This window comes from Sapajus apella, unplaced genomic scaffold (assembly GCF_009761245.1).
Source record: "Sapajus apella isolate SASKATOON/1434 unplaced genomic scaffold, GSC_monkey_1.0 scaffold5, whole genome shotgun sequence".
Lineage (NCBI taxonomy): Eukaryota > Metazoa > Chordata > Mammalia > Primates > Cebidae > Sapajus > Sapajus apella.
In genome coordinates this window covers 30,881,233-30,907,345 of record NW_022436945.1, presented here as the reverse complement: position 1 = coordinate 30,907,345, position 26,113 = coordinate 30,881,233, and the positions used below count along the sequence as shown (strand labels likewise).

General features: G+C 41.0%; 1 protein-coding gene across 21 annotated transcripts in view; it reads right to left on the bottom strand.

Annotated features, from left to right (window-relative positions):
- LIMCH1 (LIM and calponin homology domains 1) overlaps nt 1-26,113 on the bottom strand; it is a 349,916-nt gene that overhangs the window by 59,306 nt on the left and 264,497 nt on the right. For 10 of the 21 annotated variants that reach the window (XM_032274031.1, XM_032274032.1, XM_032274035.1 and 7 more), the window contains 9 exons: nt 23,733-23,985; nt 22,469-22,735; nt 15,900-16,202; nt 13,184-13,429; nt 11,499-11,819; nt 9,811-9,929; nt 9,593-9,701; nt 8,870-9,130; nt 3,353-3,388 (listed from right to left, as the gene is read on the bottom strand). In XM_032274031.1, the coding sequence (XP_032129922.1) occupies nt 3,353-3,388; nt 8,870-9,130; nt 9,593-9,701; nt 9,811-9,929; nt 11,499-11,819; nt 13,184-13,429; nt 15,900-16,202; nt 22,469-22,735; nt 23,733-23,985 (1,915 nt within the window). The remainder of the gene's footprint in view (nt 1-3,352; nt 3,389-8,869; nt 9,131-9,592; nt 9,702-9,810; nt 9,930-11,498; nt 11,820-13,183; nt 13,430-15,899; nt 16,203-22,468; nt 22,736-23,732; nt 23,986-26,113) is intronic. The other 11 variants (XM_032274046.1, XM_032274042.1, XM_032274043.1 and 8 more) reach the window with 2 other exon arrangements.

Here is a 26,113-nt window from a genome sequence, read left to right as displayed (position 1 = left end):
AAAAAAAAAAAAAAAAAAAAAAAAAGAAAAGAAAAGAAAGAAAGAAACTGCAGTCCTCGATAGAGGAGAAGGGCTGTGATTTACCTATTAATCTACCACTAAGTAGTTGGTAGATTATGGGAGAGAAAAGAGGTCCCTTCATTCAGCTCTGCCATCTATAATATCTACAGGGCAGAATTTTGGTTTGGGCCACAATAGGTGGCCATAGATCCAGGTTTTCTTCTGGGACCCCAGGAGGAAAATGGCAGCCTTCTCCAGGATCTGGGATTTGATTATCTCACCCAATGGGCATGGAGAAAATGAGAGCAGGCCTTTAGAATTACCTTTATTTGTTCTGCATTCCCATCTCCACTCCCACTGTGAAGCTCTAACTAGCTCAGCCCAAATGTGGCCAAAAGCCGGTTAGTTAAATAAAAGGAGAAACTCCTGTCTGCCCTTTCACGTACCAGGAAGTACAGGTTGAATATCCCTAATCCAAAAATCTGAAATCCAAAATGCTCCAAACTCCAAAACTTTTTGAGTGCTGACATGACCCCACAAGTGGAGAATTCCACACCTGACCTTGTGTGATGGGGTGCAGTCACAATGCAGTCAAAACTTTGTTTCACGCACAAAATTATTTTAACTATTGTATAAAATCACCTCCAGGCTATGCATATAAGGCATATATGGAATATCAATGAATTTCATGTTTAGACTTGGGTTCCATTCCCAAGATATTTCACTATATATATGTAAATATTCCAAAACCCCCAAAAAATTCAAAATCGGAAACACTTCTCATTCCAAGCATTTTCTATAAGGTGGGCTCAACCTGTACTATTTTTTTCTCAAGTTTCTTTTTTTTTAAAGAAATATCAGCAAACTGGCCAAAAAAGAAGTGACAAATCTGTAAGTGACATATACACCATTTTTGAAAAACAAAAAGGAATTAAGAAGTTGAGAATTGATCATACTAAACAGAAAACGGGCTGAGCTGTCATTCAGAAAATGGTCCCTAGCTCAGGTTAGACTTGGCCTCCCAAATGAAGAACTGTGTGTCTGGGGATGGGGGCTGGCGGGTACGGGATCCTGGAGAAGGCCGGCTTCCAAAATAGTAATGTGACTTGGACTAATCCTGTGCTCCTCGGTACCTTATGTCCCTGCCCTTGGGCTGTTGGGATGAGGGCTCCTGGCTGCTCTGGCTTCTCTCTTGGTGGGTTGGCATTTTTGAAGGCCAGGATGGAATTACCCCAAGGGGAGCCTGGAAATTGCTTCTGGGCTGTGTCTATGGTAAAGGAATTCAGAATAAAATGGCCTACGGCTCTCCCAACCTGCCGAAGGTATTGGAAGAGAAAGAGTGTGCAAGTGAGGAAAAGGGCAAGAGGGTGAAATGAAATCTACGGAAACATTCTTGGCTGGCCAGGAGGTGGAAATTTCTCCGTCTGCCTGTGCGGTAGGTCTGCCCCTGACCTATATTCTCTCCTTAAAGGGCGCATCTTTTTTTGATTGGGCTCAATTTTAAGAATGCATCCATTATTAATAAATATAGCCTATGCCAAAAAAAAATGTCTTTAAAGATTTAGGAAAAGGGAAATATTAAGGGAATAAACTAAAAATAGGATAAGTTTCTATTTTAAGAATAAATTCCCGATATCAACTTTTCATTTTGTTCCCCACATGGTTTCATGTAAATTGTATCTACTCCACACAGGAAACTCAGCACTTTGGAGATCCCCAGATAAGAGCTCTGGAAAAGAAGCTCCTTTTACTCTTCTTGGTTCCTGGGGCTGCTTTTTGCAAACTTAGAGAAGACAAGAAGGGAGTCCCTGTCCCCACCCCTTTTAAGAAATCATTAACTTTTCCTGTGGGTGAAGTGTGAAGTTTTGTGTTCAAGTGCAGGCAAAATTCAGAAACTCTTTAATTTCCCTTTTTTCCTTTCACCTTTTAGGGTTTCCCAGAGGTCTATTTTAAGCAAATTACATAGCAGCCTTGACTGATGAATGAACCCATTCTATCAAAATGTTTTTGTTCACCAAACCAAAGTAGTGTTTTGCCTATCAATCTTATAAAATCCTCCCTTCGGTGAACATTAAGTATTGCCATTGCAGGTTTGAAAAGTAATAACCAGGGCTCAGTTTTACAGACTACTTAACTCTGTGCAGTCAGTCAAGCTCAGGCTGAATTTGGTTTTGAAGCATGAGTGTTCTTCATGTTAGGCCACTAACCAATCACAGATCATGCATGGGAAACTTGGTCTCAGTCTGACCACTTTAGGGCTTGGAGTCCAAACTAAGCAGACACCTTGAACACAAACATGAAAAATAGCACAATCTGAAGACACTTAAGTTTTTTGCCTAATCTCATTGTCACTGCTGGAAATGATGTTTGCGTGTTCTACATGCAAATTCTATTCAATTTTCTCATTCTGTGGCTTGAAACTGAGGCTCGGGAAAGGACAGGCAGAGAAGTGCTGGTGATTACATTCTGAATGGCCCAGGCTCCCACAAGGCCACAAAATGCCCCTCGATGTCAGGATCAGCAGACTACTGACATGGGATTTAGATATTAATCACATTTCTTCAAATACAAGTTACTTGAATCTGAGAAAACCAGTATTTTGCAAAGAAAATGTTTGCTTTGGGTATCAGTTGCAGAATGATCTGGATATGGGAAAGCCTTTTTTGAAGCAGAGTTAATGTGGTCACAAATGGGAGGGTTTGGATTCTTCTCAAATTTGGATGTGAAGTACGGGATGAGGAATGAATCTCTGAGAAGAGTGAAAACCAAGCAGCAGGGAGGCGAAGGGCCAGTCATGTCTTATATCCTTGGCTCCTTACTATTCATGGAACTTCAGCAAAACTCCAATGTTTTGGTCTCAAGCATCCCACAGTTTATATGACTCCAACCTGGGAGGAACTTGGGCTTCTGAATCTATAATTAGTGGTTTGGGATTTATTTACTTCGTTAAAAAATGTGACTATGGGAATGACTACTTCGTTGTTAACTCTAAGCCCCAACACATCAAGAATTAAGTGCAAAACTCAGAATACCCTTTAAATAATTCAGTGGTTTAGAAGGGGTACCAGTGTCCAACCCATAACATGAACAACTTTAACATGCCCAGTCTATGAAAAGCAAATGTTAAGTTTCAAGCAGCAGCTTCATATTAGAATCATGCTTAAGTTGCTTTTTCATTCACCTTTCCTGCACAGAACACAGGCTCTGCATTCCAACTTCAAGTGCTTTGCTGCACAAGTCAGCTAACTATCCAGTTCACTTGCATCAGTTGCATTTCCATTAGTGGTAAGTACTGGAAGCATGCAGTTTAGGCTAGTAATTAATGTAATCCTACAAATACAAGGCAACTTACTCTGCGTCATCAGACACAGGAGTTCTCGGACCGTATCTATAAGATCAAATACAAAATTAGAGAACTGGCAAAATAGAAAGGGAATGCTGTAAGCAAGCTGGAAATAAAAACTGCTGGTGAAATACATGTGCGCCAAGCCTTTTTTGCTGAGATACTGAAAGAGAAGCATGATTATACAATTAACAATATTCATTGGCTGCTGAAAATCAAAGACAAGTCTTGATATTTCTAAAAAATGCAGAATTTATCTCAAAACCCAGAGAAGAAATAAAAATAATCCCCACACTACACAGAAAGAAAGAATCTGTTCAATATAAACACAGAAAGGCTTAGGTACGATCCACACTGTTTAGAGAAGGCAGCTTAGAAAACAAACGTGTTACAGTCATTCACAAACAGTTCAACTTTTTGTGCCTTTATGTTCAGCAGTAATGGGCTATAATGGACACCCACTGTACAAGTGCGCCCTTACTGACCCTGTCCCTGATACGTTAATGTATTTGCACAAGAAACATCAAAGAGTGTTTCTGTAGTTTTCTGAAAGTAAACCAGAACCCCAATCAGTGCCTTCTGCATGCATCTGACAGAAACCACAATTCCTAGAAAACTGGTAGCCTTAATCAAAACCAGACTTGGATGATATTTCATAACTTGAAAAACTAAAGCTTTTTTTCTAATCTTATATATTCTCCTGATAATTTAGATCCATAAAGTTGTACACTCTGTGACAGTCACTTGAAGTCTAAATGAGACTAAAGCAAAAAGACTAAATTAGAAAAATATTAGGACATTACAAGGCATATTTCAAGCACTTTTTTTTTTTTTGAGACAGAGTCTCGCTCTTGTTACCCAGGCTGGAGTGCAATGGTGCGATCTCGGCTCACCGCAACCTCCGCCTCCTGGGTTCAGGCAATTCTCCTGCCCCAGCCTCCTGAGTCGCTGGGATTACAGGCACGTGCCACCATGCCCAGCTAATTTTTTGCATTTTTAGTAGAGATGGGGTTTCACCATGTTGACCAGGATGGTCTCGATCTCTTGACCTCGTGATCCATCCGCCTCGGCCTCCCAAAGTGCTGGGATTACAGGCGTGAGCCACCGTGCCCGGTCTCAAGCACATTTTAAAACAACAACAACAACAAAAAAACCCAGCTCCTACAAATGCCTGTCTCTTCAGCAAAGGTGAGTTTTAAGGGTCAGTTCTTACCTATATTCTGAAAAGCTTCTCCTTTGCAATTCTGATGACGGACAAAGAATAGTAAAGAAAATACATCCTGCTTCCAGTTTCCAATAAATTACATTTTGGAGTCAGCAGCAAAAATTACCTGTCCCATGATCAGTTACACAATAGTTTATAGAAAAAGGATAATTTCTAAAAATCTCTACTGCAGTCTTAGAGAAAACAGCCCAGAATGCATGAGTGTACACACACATACCCCTTCTTTCTTAGGCTTTTATCATTCTAAAATAGTCTGAATTCATTGATAATTATTTAATTAACAGCGAAGGCAACCATACCAGTGCAAAACCCCAAATCTCTTTTGAAAGGGTCAAAAGCAAGACAAGGAAAGGGTTTATGTATGTTTTTCTTCTGGCAGTAAGACTCATTTTCTCTTTCTCCAGAGGATCATTTCAGAAGGTGTTTAAGTTGAATCTAATATTCTCAATTTTCCAAAACACTACTACATTGAAGCAGATAATGAGTAGATTCTTTCACATCAAGAGAGAATGGCCTGGGCATGGTGACTCATGCTTGTAATCCCAGCATTTTGGGAGGCCAAGGCGAGCAGATTGTTTAAGCTCAGGGGTTCAAGACCAGCCTGGGTAACATGGTGAAACCTCGTCTCTACCAAAAACACAAAAAATTAGCTGGGCATGGTGGCACATGCCTGTGGTCCCAGCTACTCTGGAGGCTGAGGCAGGAGAATCACTTGAGCTGAGGAGGCAGAGGTTGCAGTGGGCAGAGATCACACCACTGCACTCCAGCCTAGGTGATGACAGAATGAGATTCTGTGAAAGAAAAGAAAAGAAAAGAAAGAAAAGAAAAGAAAAGAGAAGAGAAGAGAAAGAAAGAAAGAAAAAAAGAAAGAAAGAAAGAGAGTACAAGGGCAATATTAATTCTGAAGACTAGATAAATGTTTCCCAGTTAATAAATAAGCCTATTGGAATAAATTTATTAAAACACAGCGTTTTCTAAGTTATCTATGCAAGAGAGCAGAGAATTTCTTCCCAATGGATGGTTAATCAAGAATCTATTAATAGTTGCTATGTGTTTCTGTGTCTTAATTTGAACATTCTAATTAACATCTTATTGAAGTATAAGATACACACAGAAAGTGAACAAAGTATACATAACAAACATATACTTCAATGAATGTTCACAAACTGAACATATACATAGATTAGTGTTAAGTGTTTTATACTATGTAAACAGACTCAAATAGTATGTACTCTTGAGCTGGGCTTCTTTAATACCTTTTGTTTGTGAGTTTCAACTATGTTGTTGCATCTAGGATATATTTGAATTTAAGTTGTTTCTACACAAAGTAATTAACAGCATTTCATGGACATCTCTACCAACAAAATGTAAGCCACACAGGAGCAGAGATTTTTCTGTTTGGGTTCCCTGAACAGCGGCCAAACTAGTTCCTCAATTAGTATTTATTAAATACTTAACAGGTGCTCTAAAAATTGAAAAGAATAGCACAGTTTCCAAAGATAACCTTCGTTTATCCCTTTACTGTGTACTGTGGGTTTAAGGAATTTCCTCTGAGACTAATGTATTGCTTTAAAAGGGCACCAACTTAATCAGAATTGCCATTGCTGGCAAGGGAAAGATAATTAGAGCTGAGATGTCAACTGACTTTCCCAATCATTCTACAGGAGACCAAAAAGTAAAGGCAAGTTGGGGGTGGGGATCACTAATAGAGCAATCTTTTTAATGCAAAGTACCTGAGTCAGTAGGCTATGAGGTACAAAACTGGCCAGACAGGTCACAGTTGACACAAGCATCCTATTAAAAAAAAAAAGTCAATAAAGTTTACTTTTGAGGCCTGGCACCACGGTGGCTCATGCCTGTAATCTCAATACTTGGGAGGCTAAGGTGGAAGGAACACTGAGCCCAGGAGTTCAAAACCACCTGGGCAACACAATGAGACCCTGTAATTAACAGCTTTTCATGAACATCTACAAAATAAAAACAAAAAAAGTAGCCAAGTATAGTGGTGTATGCACCTGTGGTCCCAGCTACTTGGGAGGCTGAGGTGGGAGGATTGCCTGAGTCTGGGAGGTCCAGGCTCTTGTGAACTGTGATTACACCACGATACTCCAGCTTGGGTGATAGAGTACGATCCTGTCTCAAAAAAAATAAAGTTTACTTTTGAGGGTAGGGGTAGGTAGAAAGATAAAGGGAACAGCCTATGTACCCATTGACTGTATTTATATAACTTTCACTACTAATAAAGCATTTTAGAATCAATAATTCACTAGTTATCTATTTCTATATCATGAACTAGCACTAGCTAAATTTAAAGTGAGAGGGAGAGAAAATGATTTTACTGCTCATCTAAGATTACCCGCCATCACCCAGCACAGTCCTTTACACACAGTGACTATTACTCAATAAACACTTGTTGAAAGGAAATGTGCATCCTCACGGTGAATGCTGGCTCAATCAATCACACAGTATGTCACATAGTTCACCTGACCATTCCTCCTTGTGCTCAGAGTAACCATCCACTCCCATGTGAAAATAAAGAGGACTCTTTCCTGAATCACAAAGACAGTGACAGGCCAGGTACAGTTGCCCATACCTGCAATCCCAGGACTTTGGGAGGCCTAGGTGGGTGGATCACTTGAGGTTAGGAATTTGAGACCAGCCTGACCAATATGGCAAAACACTGTCTCTACTAAAAATACAAAAATTAGCTGGGTGTGGTGGTGTGCACCTATAATCCCAGCTACTCAGGATGCTGAGGCACGAGAATCGCTTGAACTAGGGAGGTGGAGGTTTCAGTGAGCTGAGATGGGGCCCTGCACTCCAGCCTGGGTGGCAAAGCAAGACTCCATCTCAAAAGAAAAAAGTGACAGAGAATTCCTCAGGCTTCCACAGTGTCCTCCAGTAACTTGTGTAGGCATCGTGCTGGAGTGGGATGGTGCTTTTCCACACCAACAGAGCTGAGTTTGGATCTTAGCTCTGTAGGTACCAGCCGTGAACATGTGGAGCTCAGTTTCCTAATTGCAAAATGCAGATGAAAATTTTCACTCTCTAAGGTAGTGTAAGGAATAAATGAATGGGATAGCACCTAAATGTATCCAGTAGGCAGCCTTTAATCCTCACCTCCTTTTTTCCTTCCATTCTCACTTGCTTTACAGAAGCCCATGGACCCAGGGTCAAGTCCCATGCTGGGGCACTTGGAAAGTGAATGACTACGGAGGGCCAGCTTCAGCCCTCTATTCCTCTGTCTCCCCAGCCCCAACCAGCTTGGGAATCACGTGTGATCCACTCATATAGCCTTTCTCTACATCAGCCTTCTTATTTGTGAAATGGAGCTCACATGGATTCTTTCAACCTACCTGTAAATTCCCAGGACACGGTAAGCTTGAGGGAGCAGACACACTTAGGAAATGCTACAAAGCACTCTGTGGTTGTAAAGCACAAATATTACTTCTGCTCCCTGAAAATAGTGCTAGGCTCCATTACTGTTTTATTCAGAAGAATGTAAAATATAGATTATATTCAGGTGATAAAGATGGCTAGGGTATTTATTTTTAAAAAATATGGAGATTACCTACTGTTCTCCTTGCCTCCCACTCTGCCTTCTTCTGTCCCATTGCCATCAGTGTCCTTGGAGAAAAAGAACTCCATAGCTTCCTATTTTATGGTGAGCTTATAAATTATGCAAAGCACTCCCATTCCTTTGCCCTATATTGGTAGGCTAACCACATATTTAACAAAAATGTATCACTTTTATTAAATGGCAAGAGAGGCTTCAACATATAGGACCCTAAACTGGAAACTGAACCCCAGGATAATTATTCCGTTACTTGTCATCAAGTTGTGCTTGATTCTAAGTCAAGTCAGAGCATGGAATAGAAACCCTACCTCCAGAAGGCAACAAGTGTTTGTTAACGTTGGAAAATTAATATAATAACAACTTTTGTAAATGGTATTCATTTTCTTTGTACCTGGAATCAGAGTGAAATCAAGTAAGTCAGAAAGAAGTTCAACCCCTTTACCCAAAGGTTCCTTTGTGAGCTAGAAAGAAAAGAATTTCCCATTTACTAAGTCCACAAGAGTCAGAAACAAAAAATGTTTAACAGGTAAATTCACCACTGAATTATACTTGCTTACATGCCAAAAAAGAGGAAAAAATTCTTGGCAGATGAGGCCAATTTTAATCATTCTGTTTCTGCTAGCAACAGTAGGTAAGTGGCACTGAGGCGCCATATGCATTAAGAACATACTAAAAGCTCAGACTGGAGAAACAAAGTCACAAGGGCACAGCATAACCTTCTGACCTCTGATCTTTCATGGGTGGACCCTTAGAATATTCTTCCACATCCTGTTGCTTTGCAAATGGAACTGGAAGGAACTGGTTTGGGTTGGATCCAGTGTGTCCAAGGGACATCCCAGTTCTCCTGGCCATCATGTCGTCTTTTCGTGAATCATCCAACTTTCGCTGGCCTTTCAGTCCACTGCCACTCCAGACAGGAACTGTCATCTTCTCCAACTTCTCTTCTGTCCCTGAAGCCTCATACTCAGAGGCCAGAGGACACGCCCTAGGGCAACATTCAGTCCAGCCAGTCAAAGGCCACTTATTGCTAAAGATATTTTCAGTAGCGTCACTCACTGGCGTTAATTCAAGACAGAAGAAGCCAGCGTCCCTGGAGGCAGCGGCACACACAGCAGCTGAGCAGGAAATCTCCCTTTTGAACACTGGGACCCGCTGTCATGCAGCTGGTACTCACACAAGACAGGTTTCCCTTTCTGGTTTTCGTGAGTCCTGAGAATGAAATTTGGCCAGTACTCAGCCACATGCAAAGGCTAAAATCACTACCCAGAGCAGACACCAGAAGCAGCACTCTGATCTTGGGATGAGAACACTCATTTAGTGACTTTACTCCACCCTCTATCAGCTGCCAAGTGCAGACTGTGACTTTAAGCTGATTTTTTTGGGAACACAACAGCCACACACAGCAGGGGCAACACACCACGGAGCAGAGCGCAGGCAAGATGCTCACGGTGGCTGGCTGCTCTCCTCTGATCTTTCTGCCTTTGACAGCCTCTTGGAATCTCTCAGAGCACTTTCCATTTCTTCTTTGCCATCCTGTGGCAGCTGTTTGGATGTAACTAAGGCCAGAGAGGATAGTTTCACTCCTAGGAAAGAACTCACACCAGAGGCCCTGACCCCACCTGTCCTCCTTCACCTCCTGGAGAGGCAGGAAACGCTGCTCCTCACCTTCCTCTGTCCCCCTCGGGCACTCGCCCAGACTGCAGACCCACTCTTCCTGGGACTCCGGCACAGGAGCCAGCCACGAGGCCCTTTTGCAATAGTCACCTAGGCCAGAATTCACTGTTCTGCAGACGATCAAGTAGCATTGGGGGCAAGAAAGGAGAGGAACAAGGGTTACGAAAGAAGACAATGAACATCCCTGGGACTGAAAGATTAAGAGAAGAATGTGGCTGCTCTCATTCCAAAGGCTGGTTAGTAAGGATGATATAATCAGATTGAGATAATGGAATGTGAACTCTGGCTAGGGCCTATGAAGGTCAAACAAGGCTAGCGTGACCCTGTCACAAGACTGAGTGATGGGGCCCTCAGGATTCAAGACCTGAAGGATGTATTTCTTATTACTTTCCTACCCCTCCTCCCCACCTCAGATTCCCACCAGCCTCTGAAACCTCAACTCTTTATTTCTGGTGTTCACAGCCTTCTCTCTTCTATGATGTCACCCAGAGTCTGGAACCAAATAAACCCTTGTCATGGGGCCATCCATTATTTCCTTTGGATTTCAAGGACAAAGTATAAAGAAGAATGCTAGGCACACTTACTCCTGCTATGGAGAGCCTCACTTTGCTCCTACGGTACAGATGGAATGGAGGTTCCCAGGGCCCATCCAGTTTTACACATGTCCTATATGTGTTTCCTGGAAGAAAGATCAGCCCGCAGAACCCAATCCCCAAAAGAGGACTTGGGAATTCAAAACTGGGTGGCCTCCAGGGAGGGCGAGAACTGGGGACAGGCCTATAAGATGTTCTTCCCCTACACATTTGGATGGTGATTCGTCCATGGAAAGTCTTGGCTTATAGAAACCCCCAAAGAGGAGTGTTTTTAGACTCCTGATTTATTATACAATTTTAAAAAATAGGGGAGGAAGGAGAACTTTACTTTTTTAATATGTCTACTTAGATGTCCAAAATGTGAACTCATGATACTAATAACTTTTTCTTCCTCTCTCTAAGGCATAGGAAAGAGAGAGGTTATAGATAAGCCCAAGAAACCCTAGTGATATCATTAAAACATTCCATTTAGCTCGTTCAATATTTTCAACTAATAAAATAGTGCTGGATGCAGCCAAGGGAAAAAGGGTCATTTGTCAAGATTATTGACATTCCCAGGCAGTGATTCTGGTGACAACAGAATAAAATGGATGTCTGCCATTAAACTTCACACACATGTTCCCCCCAAGGGGACTCACTAACATTACTTCTCTGCTATACATAGTCTGTTAAAACTATGTCACCTCTAGGGGTTTGTATAATGTTCTTCAGCAAACTCTTTAAAAGCAGCAGTGGGGCCAGGCACAGTGGCTCACGCCTGTAATCCCAGCACTTTGTGAGGCTGAGACGGAAAGATCATGAAGTCAGGAGTTCAAGACCAGCCTGGCCAACATGGAGAAACCCCATCTCTACTAAAAATACAAAAATTAGCTGGGTGTGGTGGCACATGCCTGTAATCCTAGCTACTCAGGGGATTGAGGCAGGAGAATTGCTTGAAGCCAGGATGTGGAGGTTGCAGTGGGCCAAGATCACGCCACTGCAGTCCAGCCTGGGCAACAGAGCAAGACTCCATCTCAAAAAAAAAAAAAAAAAAAAGCAGCAGTGACTCCCATGCAGATATCCTTGCTCATGTATGGTGAAAAATACCTGTAGTCATTAAGCGCTTGGTGCCCCTTTAATCTGGAAGTGCCCACTGAGACAGGAGACATAGAGTCCGTTTGAATCTTGCTGCCATGACGGATGACTTCTTCTTCATCCTCTCTAGGCCCAGCCTTGCCAATGCTAAGCCGTTTCCATTTCTGCTGGTCTATCTCCGTCACTGGTCCAAAGTGCACAAACTTTTGCCTGGGGCTGGAAGCTTTCTTAGAGGCCCTTGCTTTGCGGTTGGCAAAGTCATCACGGATGGCAGTTTCTCCTTTAATTTCTGGGGAAGGCTCAGAAGCAGAGATATGCTGAACATCTCCATCCCTAGTCAAAACCAGAAAGAAGTTCTAAAAATGTCTAGGTAAAAATCAATAAGAGGTTTGGAAAAAAAAAATACTAGAAGTAGTTGGCCCTCCTTATCAGTGGGTTCAGCATTGGTGGATTCAACCGACCTCAGTGGAAATTATTTGGGAGAAAAAAATTCCACAAAGTTTCAAAAAGCAAAACTTGAATTTGCTGTGCAGTAAGTACTACACTGAATCCACATGAATGAAGTGATGTGAAGGCACTGTATTAGGTATACGTGTATAAGGTATGCGTAGGTTTCTGTAGTAATCTACAGACAATTTGAAGTATTTGGGGGGATGTGCATAGGTTATATGCAAATACTATACCATTTCGTATAAAAGACTTGAGCATCTAAAACTTTTGGTATCCAAGGAGAGTCTTGGAATTAAACATGGATACCAAGGGACAACTGTATATGAAAAACACTTTTATGGCTAGAGCAGAATTGCTTGCCCATTAATACTCAAATGAAGAAATGATCATCGTCTTGCTTAAAAATGATCATTACCTTGTCTTTAAGTTTCTATAGCTTTCAAAACATTAATTCTAACATCTCTAACATAAGTGATGGATGGCATAAGAAAATCTTAGGTACTGTGGAATAACTAAAATTATTTTAAAGTCAAGTTTAAATTATTTACAGTAAACAAGCCTATCAAAATAAATAACCATTCTTAGAAAGTCAGCTGAGTTAAAAAGAGAATGTTTTCTCTCCATGTGGTTTGTAACTTTTAGTATCAATAAATTCATCTCATGATGCATGTGCTGAGCTCCAGGAACTCTGTGATGTAAGAGGCACTTTTTCAAGCCATCAAAATAAAAAATGATACAAGGGGCCCGCACGGTGGCTCATGTCTGTAATTCCAGCACTTTGAGAGGCTGATATGGATTACTTGAGCCCTAGGAGCCCTAGGTGTTCAAGACCAGCCTGAGCAACATACCAAGACCCCATCTCTATAAAAAAAAATAAATTAAAAATTTGGCCAGGTGCAGTGGCTCATGCCTACAATCTGAAGACTTTGGAAAGCTGAGGCGGGAGGATCCCTTGAGCCTAGGAGTTCAAGACCAGCATAGGCAGCGTAGTGAGACCTTGGCTCTATAAAAAATTAACCAGGCATGGTGACACAGGGCTGTAGTCCCAGTTACTCAAGAGGCTGAGGCAGGAGGATTGCTTGAGCCCAGGGGTTGAGGCTACAGTGAGCTGTGATCAAGCCACTGTATTCCAGCCTGGGCAACTGAGCAAGACCCTAACTTAAAAAAAAAAAAAAAAAGATACAAGGATAAGTATTTGATGCCTTCAAAATAAAATACTACTACTGCCAGGTGGAAACATGACACACCTTGCCTTTCCTGACACTTTGAGTCTCTCCCACGTCTCCAAGTCGGCTTCTGTTATGTTGGAGAGTGTAATGAAGCTTCGGGGCTCACGGTGAGGGGCAAGGCTGCCCTGAATTCTCCGGTGGGCCAGGTCATCCTTGTGAAGATCTGGCACCTTCCTGAGTTCTCCTTCTTGCACAGGTTCACTCTCCTGAGCTCTTGCATTACAGGTCACTATTGACTTCACCTCTTCTGTGTAGCCCTGGTTTCTGTCCATTTGATCCAGGCCCCCACATCAATGGAAAAATCAAGTTCAAGGAAGGGGAGCAGACAAAGAGAATGTCAAGCGTGGAAACTCACAGGCTGAGGACAGAATAAAATGATGCAGTACCTTTCCCTTTCTCAAAAATGGAATCAAGGAGCTGTGATGACTTTCATCTATGCCACCCTTATAACTCTGAATGAGACAGATTTTTTTTTTTCCCCCACCAGATGACAGTCTCAACTACAGTTTAGGAAGCAGAGCAGTGCCTGCTGAAATATTACTAATGGTAATGAGATTTTGGTTGGATGGTAATGATGCCCAATTCCCACACTATTCAAGTTACTGTAATGAATTCAGTTTTTCTGATTGAATCCCTTAGCCCTCTTGGAATGTTTTTTACTGCACTAGTAAAATGTTCGTAATGATCTCTGCATGATCCAAATTCTAGGATTAGTTTGTAGATAGCTGGAACATTGTTCACATATTAAATATCTTAAACCTAAACCCACAGCTGCCAGAAAGTACATCTAAGTCAATTCTGAACAGAAAGTTTCAATGTTTAAACTTAACGTCTGCTTCATGACATTAGTCAGGTTTGGCTAATGCAAGCCTGAAGAGCAGAGGGTATTCCTCTTTACCTGGATTGAGAGAGTCAATACTCATTTGTTTCTGATGTTAATAACCATTCACCTTTTTTGATGCTAAAACTGGTATTTTCAATTGTTCTCCTATGAAGTGAACATTAGCTGGCTAACATTGACAAAATTGTGATTTAAACCAAAGCTGAGACATTTATATGCATAAATATTTCATTAAAAGTCCACTTCTAACTAAATACGCTTCTTGAAATAGAAAAATCTCAAAAAATATAGAAATACAGCCTTTTAATTTTCCCACAAAATATATCATTCAAGCAGGAAAATCACGAGATAGTCTTTTGTCACCTCAATGATTTGGTGTCGTTGCAGAGCCCGCAAAAATAGAAAAGCAGCAGAATTTTCTACTTAGTTTGAGGAAGGAGATCAAGGAAGGGCATAGAAATGAGGCACAAGGAATTCTTTTTTTTTTTTCTTTTCTTTTTTTAAAATAAGTTATTTGATGTGATCTAGGGAGGTCATAGGCTGCTTCAGACCCAGAGCTGTGTCCACAAACACAGTCAGGTGACAACAGACAAATGTAGCTGGAAATATAAGGAATTAAAATTACATGGAGGAGAAACGAAAAAAGGGAGATGAAGGCTAGTCCTTTTCCTGACTCAAATTGCTGATTGCCATCAATATGCCTTGATGTTAGTCAGTTATCCAAAAGTCTTTGTTTCACTTGCACAACTGATCCCTCCCTCAAGGCCCTCCAAGAATGGTTTGTTACAAGGCCTGCCAACAGCAAAGACCAAGGGCCTTCTGAAGCTATAATGTGTCTTGTAAAGAAATGATGCCAGATTTTCTCTAATCTAATCCGTGTTCTATATCCAGGAATCTCTCATGGGTTTTTGTATCTGGTACCTCCTAAAAAAAATCAAAAAGACCAACTACTCCACTGAACTCAACAACTCTGCCCAAAGAACCCTTTCAATTGTCTAAGCACAGCCGACATAATTATATACTAAGTTCAACAGGCTTAAAAATCTCTAAAGTGATGGGCAAAAAGATGACAATTCAATAATGTAGATGTTAACCTTAGCTGATTTTGATATAAGGAAACATACAGGAATGATAAACTCAGCAGGATGAAATTCAGCAAGTGGGCACCCTGAATGAAATCATATCTCCCTCTTAGGGCAAAAATCACTGGTCAAATTCCATCTTACTACAAATTTCCTTTCCGCAATTCACTCCAACATGTATTAAGTGGATGGGAAAAATTTTGGCAGAAGGAAACTCGCCTGAAAACAATTTCTATGACAGAACATATAGAAGTCTGAGAAGCATTTTTGATGGGAAATATCCATTATCATTTGTCTAGGTGAAGTTGCTGGTGTGAGAGAAGAAAGAACAAGTCTCATTTTTTTCCTTCCAACATCTAAATGGAGCTAATAAGAGAGAAGTGCTTTCAGTGTTTTTCTGCTTCCTTTGAATGGACTGGAGCAGCTGTTAGAGGTGGCTGTTCTCTGATAGGAAATAGTACATGTCTATTTTTGCTAATAATGCCAACTGATGACACCAGCACCCATATGTGGTGATGAGCCCTGATTCAGCACATCTACACACTGGAATTCAATGATTCTTTGGCAAATTCAGCCCTATTTTGGACATGGACACTCTACTGTCTGCCATCCGCATTTAGAGGAGATTGAATATCTAAAGTTCCACTTCAAAATAAACCCCCATTACAAAGTACACATAATTGGGGGGCTGGAAAGAGGAACTGGAGGGGGTACAATACAAACTGCCTTCACTTAATTATGTCCTCTCTCCCTTTCTTTCATAGACACACACACACACACACACACACACACACACACACCATGCGCACACCTTTTATATTCTAGACTTCTTTTATTTGAGATTCCCTTTGAGAGCTGTTTGCTGCCATCTGATTTATCTGCCCCTTTCTTTGGATAAGGGCCATAGAGGAGTTGATTTAATGGCACCGTTGGCTTGGTTTGGTTCATCCTTGCTCTCCTTGCAGCAAAGTCATCCTTCTCAAGATCAGGCAGTCGACACACAACTTCACCTTCTGCCTCTGAATTGTTGCCATGTTGATGGCTCAGGAAAGAGTGTTCTTTGCGAAGGACAATGTCACGAACAACTTCTTTCTCTTTGCTTAATTGTTTTTGACTAATGGAGAAAATTAAATGGGACTCCACATGTGATCAGACAAAAAAAAAATTAAATCCCCATCTCTAGATAGACAACTGTGTTGTTAGCAAAAAGTCTTCTTAAAATTGTTAGTTCAAATGGCATCTGTTCATTATTTCAATCTAGATTGCAGCATAGTTAGGGTGGGTTTTAAAACCTTGAATTTAGCCAGACATTAGCAATACTAAAAATGCATTTAGTTTTCAGGGTTTCCATCAACAACAGAAAGACAGGATCCTAAATGGCTCTGAAAATGACAGCGTAGATTCTTTGCATGAAATTGGGGAAAGGTGGGAAGCTTTTTGTTACTGTTCTTTTTTCATTAGCACATTAGTACCCAATAGACACTTAACCTGTTTCTGACTGACAGGGCAAAAAACTGAGCCACCAAGAAACTGATCTGGGAGAAAAAAAATGAATACAGCTACATGACAGCACACCTAAAATGTGTCACAGATTACAAAGTGTAAGGAAGTCTTTCTACAGAGCTGAGCTCACCTGAAGCATCTGAGGTAGTTTAAGACCACTCATAGGATGGTCTTAAACTATTCCATTCCTATGGTCCTCCACTTCCAGGAAGCTTATCTTGTTCTGCACCTTTCCATCAGGAACCTTTTCTTTCTCTTCTATCTCCTTGCCTCTCTACCTCCCAACTCTTCTTTTTCTTTTTTTAAGAGCCAGGGTCTTGTTCTATCACACAGGCTGGAATGCAGTAGTGCAATATCACAGCTCTCATACCCTAATATAGAAGCAGATCTTCCACTTGAACCCCTGAAGTCCAAGAGCAATACTCTTTCCACTTTTGGACAAATGTGGTCCTGGGCTCCAGCATCCCTCAACTTGGGCAGAATTTTTTGGAATAAAATATTTGTGTTTATGCAAATGGCCCTGCCAATTGGCGATGCCAATTTGAGCAGGAAGAATCTGGTCCCTTGTGCATCTTATGAGCCCAGCCAGGCTCCACATTCCCTTCGGTGTTTATTTTTAGGCTAAATGCCCAGTGTGACAAGACTCATTTCAAGTGATCTGAATTTAGATATGCAAACTTAAAAAAAAAAGAGGGTAAAGAAAGTTTCCATACCATTGGCTACTGGAAGACACTCCCGCCCACTTGAAAAAGGGTTACGATGACTGATTTTCCACTAATAGCTAATTTCCACTAATTCCACGAATTCATGGAGAGCAAAAAACAATGATACAGGTTTTAAGCTGGCACTGATGGCCTTGAAACAATAAATATTATGTATAAGGTAGATATGTAGGATTGTATTCACAGGTGTCTAGGTAGCAAAACATTTAAATGATTTTTATAATGTGGTTTTTTTTTTCCTTTGAAGGTCCTTAAGGGCAGTCTTTCATGAAACTTGGGTCTGTTTTATTTTATTTTTCAATAACTACAACTCTTTGAGTAGCCAGTACATTCCAGATACACTAACTTTCATGAAAACCCTGCAAAATGGAGATTATGATACCCACTTTGCAGAAGAGAATATTAAGGTCTCTAGTTCAAGCCATCTGAACTTAGGTAAATTAATTGAAGTATACTCAAGGGACAGGCCCAGGCTGTCTGGCTTTATATTCATGAAAAGGTTTGGCACTTTTATTTCATCCAAGTCAGTCACAGACGAGATGCTTTGGGAAGGGGTTGCTTTCAGAGCACAGCTCATTGCTTCACGTGGAAGGAACACAGTTCAATGTCAAATGAGAAATGCCAAGCCCTGCCTCCAACTGGCGATCCTGCACAGCCTCACCTAAAACAAGGCAGGCTAGCTATCTTGATAGGAGAGATTATGGGCCCAAAGCATGTGAGGGGGAAGAAAAGCTCGTCTCAACGTTTCTGAGGCTCGTATATTTCAAAGTGAATGAGATAATGATTTAAAGTAAGGAGGAGCTGGGGTTTTCTTTCACCCCGTTTTAACTTAGCAATGTATAAGCAACCAGCTCAGATTGGTAGCTAGTGTATTCCACTGAAGGAAACTGGGCTCTCCAGAAAAGTCTGTTAGTCCCCCTGGGAATGTGCTGGGGGATACCGGATTAGTCCCCTTGGGAATGTGCTGGGGGATACCGGAAACTTCCCTGTTCATCCCGTCTCCAATCAGGGCAGCTATTTTGTTGGTGCACAAGTAATTGTGTTTTTTGCCTTTAAAAATGGCAAAACCACAATTACTTGTGCACCCAGTCACAAAGATTCATGCAAGTTATGTGCCTGGCTGATCCCTGATACCCAAGGATCTGTTCAGCAGCCATGGTGAACTGGCGTCTGGTGAGGAGGGTCTGTAGAGGAATCTGTGTCTGGCACTTAGCTGCATCTGCCCTTCTTCTAAAGATTTCTAAAATGTCTATTGTTCCTCAGAGGTTTTTTTACCCGCTTTTCCCCCACTCTGTAATTAATTACTACGTGGTTGAGAAGATCCACAGACCAGCAGAAACCAAGCACTGAGTGCTGAAACATATGAAAACAATTAGAAAAGAAGTACAATCACGTGAAACCTATAATTCAGTTAAAAAAATTTTTACTTCTCCAATGGGAAACACCAAGTAAAAGAACTCAAATCTCCATGGCACTTTAATTCAGGGGAAGTGCATCTTGGTTCTTATTTTATCCTCTTGAAAATAGAAATCTTGGCTTCTTTGGCAGAGTGTCATATTTGGGGAATAATTAAGTTAGCACAACCATAAAATAAAATAGAAGAAAAAGTTTATATACGTTTTCACTTCAATGGAAACTATAATAAATATTAAAGTCCACACATTTATTAAGAAGTCCTACTTTCTGTCTCCTGATGCTAAGATATTGCTAATATATTATTTGACAGGAAGCTTGGGGCTTCTAGGATTTTGACCTCATGTGAAAATGAAATAACATGCACCTCTGCTCCCTTTTGTTTACTGCCTTAAAGATAATGCGAGTCTCACTCTGTCACCCAGGCTGGAGTGCGCTAATACAGTCTTGGTTTACCGCAACCTCTGCCTCCGGGGGTTCAAGCGATTCTCATGCCTCAGCCTCCCTGAGTAGCTGGGATTACAGGCATGTGGCACAATTCCCAGGTGATTTTTTTGCATTTTTAATAGAGACAGGGTTTCACCATGTTCGTCAGGCTGGTCTCGAACTCCTGACCTCAAGTGATCTGCCCGCCTCGGCCTCCCAAAGTGCTGAGATTGCAGGTGTGAACCACCGCATCCAGCCTAGCAAGGTGTATAAGAATATACTTGGGAAGCAAGCAAACAAAAAACAGTCTACAAAATAAAGCTTTGTTGTTCGTCTATATGCTCCTCCCCTTGGACAGGGCTCTATTATCTCACTCATTTCTGCAAACATTTCCCAACTGAGAAATAGGCCACAACAAGTGGTCCTCTCATTGAGTGCAAAGACATGCTGGCCAGAATTCATCTGGATGTCAAAGACAGAACACTGAGGTTAAAATGTCTTCAGAGACATCAGCATATTTCAATGATTTAAATTCTTATTTTCCAGACACCAAGAGTCCTTTTCTTCTTCATAATACTTCATTCCAGTTAAACTAGTTTCTGCCACATTAAAAGCTGGATCCCAAATGTGAATAAACTTAGAATGACTCTCAACTCTTGTGGCTTGCAAAAAGTAAGTAACAAAGACATAGACATGCCAGGCTGGTGGCATGCTATGTGTTAAACCTTTATGATAGAGCTGGCAGCTGAAAAATCTGTTTAACAAATGAATTCTGGGTGTTTGGAGCAGCTGTGTTGTGTTGCTATTGGGAACATTCTCTGAGAATATGCATAATTATCCAGAACCCAATTTTAAATGCTAAGTCAGAAGATCTGAGGCATCATGACATTAACTGACCTGCAAACTTCTGCATACGAGAGCTAACTTGGATGAAATAGGTTAAAATTAAGCCAGATAACAGGCAACATGAATGGAAGTAAAATAAAGAAATATATATCCATGAGAATTACTTTTTTTTTTTTTGAGACAGAGTCTCACTCTGTCACCAGGCTACAGTGTAGTGGTGCGATCTCAGCTCACTGCAACCTACACCTTCCAGGTTCAAGTGATTCTCCCGCCTCAGCCTCCCAAGTATGGGAGTATAAGCACATGCCACCAGCGTGTGTGTGTGTGTGTGTGTGTGTGTGTGTGTGTGTGTGTCTAGTAGAGACAGGGTTTCACCACTTTGGCCAGGATAGTCTTGATTTCTTGACCTCGTGATCGGCCCACCTCAGCCTCCCAAAGTGCTGGGAAATTACAGGCATGATAGAATTACATTTTTAAACTATGATTTGATATTTGTAGAGTGAATGCGAGTTGTCACAAAAGAGTTCAAAGTTTTTTATAAAATAAACATCCCAGTTACTGAAGTGGCACAGTACACATATGGACTTCCCAGCCTTTGCCCAACTTCTCTTCTCTACATGACCATTATTCCTGAGTGTGCTGAATTAGCTTAATGCAGCTCCCCCTCGTCCCCGCTTGCTGTTTCAGATACTCTAAAGATTATGGTATCCTTGGTAAACACTAGCTTAAACACTCTACACGTGATATAAACGAAAGATGTGTGTCAAAGATAGGAAGATTAAATTATTACCTACTGCTATGTCCTTAAAGGCAGAAGCTAGAGAAGTCTGAAAACTGATACATGGTGAGGAGATATTATTCCTCTCACTATTATTATTTTTGTTTTCTCAGCATCTAGTCTGGTCTCTGGTACGTGGGATGCTCAAGGGATGTAGAAAAAAATGTGCCTGAAAAGGTCTCTGTATCAAAGCTTAAAGAGTATCTGGATTTTAAAAAAGATTTTATTACATTACTCTTCATTATTTAATAAATTCAGAGAGCTGTTGGTAACAAAAGCACAATTTTATGTTAGAATATTCCAGAAGCACATATGTGTTTAGAATAGGCATGATTATCTGTAACATACCACAGACAAAGAGGAAGTATATCCTTTGGTTTTTAAATTTTTTTTTAATACAAAGATACTCTAGGATTAAATTTATATAAATCAACACTGGATATTTTAATTAAGACCTGGTCCACAGAAATAACCATATGTGGAATTGTACACAGAGACGGAAAATGTGTGGGAGGCTGATGTGGTACTGTGGTCAGAGCAACCGAATCTGGTCACCAGGTTGGTGGTGACCAGCTCTGCAAGTCACTGACTATCACGGATCCTCAGCTTCCACTTCTGGAAAATGGGTATATCACCCACCTCTTAGACCAGCCTGACCAACATGGTAAAACCCCATCTCTACTAAAGATCCAAAAATTAGCCAGGCATGGTGGTACATGCCTGTAATCCCAGCTACTTAAGAGGCCGAGGCAGGAGAATTGCTTGAACCTGGGAGGCAGAGGTTGCAGTGAGCTGAGATTGCACCACTGTACTCCAGCCTGGGCAACACAGTGAGACTCTGTCTCAAGAAAAAAAAAAAAGATATAAATGGAACAGCAAGTGGCAAAGGAATTTCAACTGCCAAATTATTATTAATGTCAATTTGTAAAATACATTTTGGCTGCACTATTATTTGTTAGGATTATTGTGGTTATTATATAAGAAAAATTAACCAGCTTCTCAAAACACTACAGAAGAGTGTAGAACTATAATTTTCCTTGGCTCTGATTGCTGCCATCTCACATGTAATACAGAGGTCTCCATCTCACATGTAATACAAAATTATCAGTACTGGGTACCAGTACCTTTGTTACAATTAAAGAGAAGTAATTACTCCATTCTTTGTTTTTGAATCGACATGCTTTAGAAAATAAGGAGTCAAATAAACTCAATTCTACTTAGTACCCTCTTGAGACAAAGAAAGCAAGTGGATTTTTGTAAGTCAGCCACCCTCTAGAGTGTTCCCCACTTCAAAGAAACAGACTATCTTCTAGTGATTTGTAAAGTAAGATATGAGCCATTTAGGAGTAGCATGAAAATTAACAAGCTACAAACAATAGAAAAATACAATGCTATTACTAGGTAAATCCTGCAGCCCACAAATGATGACCACAAATACATGAGGAAGACAAGGTCTGCACCAAGCAGCAAGGAGTTCACTCTTCACCTTCATCTAAAATACCTAGGAGGTACTTAGCAGAGACATGCCTTAAGGCAAAGACTATCATCTACGTGCTCAGAGTAGGGAACAGCGATGCAACAGGAAAAGCGGGAAGTGGAAAAAATAAGATGAAAACTCCAACTCTCTAGAGACATTCCAAACCCCCAGGCATGCAGAAAGCCAGCCGGGCCAGCCCTCAGCCCAGAGCTGACCTGGCAAAGCGCTGTGCTGCTGGCATGACCTTGATTCCAGCTTGCTCTAGCCTTTTGCGCTTTTGGATCTCAGCAGCATCTTTTTCTTCAGACTTGGGAGCTGGTGTCACCACAGCCCCGTCTGAAGAAGGGTGCTCCTTACCACTGCCGTCGGGTAATTCACACCCACCATGGGAAGGCTTCCGACCAGGATTCATTTGGCCAACTGGGTCGTCTTCATCAGCAGACCCCACTTCACTCCCCTCTTCCTCTATCGTTTCAGGAAAGCTAGTGAGTTGGACAATATGGTTTGCCAAACTAACAGACTGGGCTGGGGAGCACACCCCATGTCATCTCCCCGCTTTTCTGATTTTCACTTTAGAAAAGGAAGTCATGGCACAAAATATGATCATGAAAATGTGAAGAAAATTCAACGCAACCATTTGTTAATTCATATAATGCATCATACCCGCAACATTGAGAGTTATCCCAGACTTGATAATGAAAGGCAAAAACCTTTTCTGCTGCAGACGTAAAATTCATTAGTTTGTTCAGCAAACTAACAACTGTAATAAAATCTTTATTCAATGGAAAGTAATAGTACAGATGGACTAGTGGGGAAATTTATTTTATTATAAGGTTCTTGAAGGCAGGAACTCTGCCTTATTTGTTACTGGGTCCCCAGTGCCTAGTATAGAGTAGATGTTCAACAAGTACTTGCTGAATAAATGAATAAATAAATACAAAAGCATAATCAGAGATTAAGGAAACCACTGTTTCTCTAAAGAGATGAGAAATCCATTTATTATGACTATTTCTACACGTGATTGTGAACCACATTCCATGCATCACATATTTGTATCACATATTTGAGCTTATATCAGATTAATTTAAGCCTAGATTTTTAAAACCTCTTTTTTCATAAAGATAGGAATCTTTCTACACCTAATCTGATAGGATTCAGATTCAAGCAGTCTCTGCAGAAGGACACAGATGACGGATTTGCTCTCAATGTCCTATCAACAGAATTGGTTTCAGAAATCTGCTTATTTAGGCAAGTAGCTGCTGAATACCTACTACGTGCCAGGCACTGTTTTAGGCACACTCACCAAGCTTCTATTTTCTCCTGACAAGCTCTTTCCAAACATCTGTCCCACCCACCTCTGTCTGTAATCTTCCATCAAAGTTCTGAATTGGTCATTTAACCTCATTCCTGTCCAGGAGCTGCAGTTCCCAAACCACTCATGCCCAAGCCAGTAAGAGGGCAGCTGCACTCAGGCCTTACCTGAAGGGCCTCTCCCCACCCAGGGGGGAGGTGGCGGTACTCCAGCTCTTGCGGTATTCCTCACGCTCTGCTTTCTTCTTTCTCAGAGGTGCAGGGACGTAGGCGGTCTGATTGCTTTTGTTCGGGAGGTACTGGTTAAAAGGCACTACTGATTTCGGCTCACCATGGGAAGTCCGCCTTGCAGACATGTCATCCTTCTTCACATCTGGCAGCTTCCGATGAGGTAAGTCGGATTCAGAGTCACTTCCTCTCCCTGGGAAAGAGAGGATGGGTGCTGAGAAAGTGTGTCAAGCTAGCAGAAAGTTCCCAATGTTAAGTACACATTAGGGATGTGGTTCAATCTGTGGGTTCTGAGGATTCCTTCTTAAATCATTAACAAATCGGAAGAATCCATGTAGATTACTCCACTCTGGGAAAAGAAGGGAAAAAATCAGGAAAAAAAAAAAAACAACAAGGGCAAAATTTAAAAATACAGACATAAGCCTAACTGTATCTGAGAACTACAATTAGCAACACACCTGCAATAGGATTATATGCCTACTGAGATTCTGCTACTCTCAAAAGAAGAAAACAGAAATTAATCAATGAAGTTTTCACTGAGCACCTGCTGCATGTCTTACACTATGCCAGATACTCCAGCAAATAAAAAATTATGAGACACTTTGTCTTTGAGGCATCTTTAACCAACCCATAACGCACCTAGAGAATTTAAGTTATAATCAAGAAGCCAAGAACAATAGGAATTCAGGAACATGATTGATTTGGATTATACCAAGGGTTTGCCTTCCAGGAGGTGGTTCAGGTCGTTCCTCTGCATGGGAGCTCTTGCTGGTTCCCACAGCTGGAGGCAATCTGTTCTTCCTGTGAGCCCTATGCCCCCATGATCTTGTCTTTTCCTCTGGTGCATTCTACTTTCTGGCTTGTACTTTGAGAATAAGAGCTTTATAGTTTTTATCGTTTTCATGCTATTGCCTTTGTACACAGTGGACATCCTTAGATTATCTCATGAATAAATGAGTTGGTTTGGCTTAGAGAGTGTTTTAGACAACACATGGGAATTCAATGTTCCCAACATCAGCCATTTGTTGGACAACAGACCCAATAATTATATTGTATTCTTGTTTCCTGAGTCCTATCTTATTAGATTTTAGGATCTCTTAGAATGAAGTCATCATTCCAACAAAACTACCATATAAGTAGCCACCATTTCAATTCTGGTTGAAAACAATTAATCAATGAGAGCATTACAAGATTATTCAACTATGTTGGTGATAAATGAAATGTATACCTCTTTAGACTTAAGAGCCTTGGCTAGATGTGGTGGCTCACGTCTGCAATCCTAGCACTTTGGTAGGCCGAGGTGGGCAGATCACTTGAGGTCAAGAATTTGAGACCATCCCGGCCAACATGGTAAAATCTCATCTCTACTAAAAATACAAAAATTAGCCAGGCATGGCAGCACAGACCAGTAATCCCAGCTACTCAGGAGGCTGAGGCAGGAGAATTGCTTGAACCCAGGAGGTGGAGGCTGCAGTTAGCCGAGATTGCGCCACTGCACTCCAGCCTGGGCAAAAGCGAGACTCCGTCTCAAAAAAAAAGAAAAAAAGAAAAAAAAAATAGAGCCTTACACTAAGAGCCAAGAGATATGGCAGCCTGGCAGAGGGGTTGGTTAAGTGTTAAGTGTTAAGTCAGAACCACTTCCTTTGGTGTTCTGCTCATTTGCATATGTTACATCAGTACTTTAAGCCTCAGTGTCCCAATTTCTAAAATGAGGATAATAATACCCCTACTTCATAGCTGTTTTACCAGATACATGTAAAACTATTGGTACAGTGCTTGGGTTAGACTAAGTGCTTAATAAATACTGGCTACTTTTTATGTCATAATAATTCTGGATCTGGCAGAAATGAGCTGTGGACTCCTAGGGTTGTCTCTAACATACTTGACTGTCCTTTTCTGTAAAATAGAAATAAAATGATTCGTCCTGGACGTTAAACGATATAATGGTTTTTAAAAGACTGTAAAACTTAAAAGCATTGATCATAAACAAGTTGTTCATTGTTGCAGATGAAGTATTCAGTTTATGAATTATTCATGCCACATGCGTTCAGTCTTCCTTCTGAAGTTTTGACCATTTCATTACTTATCAGTACAGTATTTGATTCATAATTTAGCTCCTTTCTACCCTGTCTTTAAACAAGTGTATCTCTCAGTATCACGATGAAATGTTTAGTGTCCCCTGTGAATTGCTTTATAAACCAATACTAACACTACCTTACCTTGCTAAACTCTTACATTTGTTTCCCCATTTGATACTACCCTTATTTTATAAAGGTAGGAACAGAGGCTCAGTGAGACTGTAGGAACCCCTTCTGCAGGGC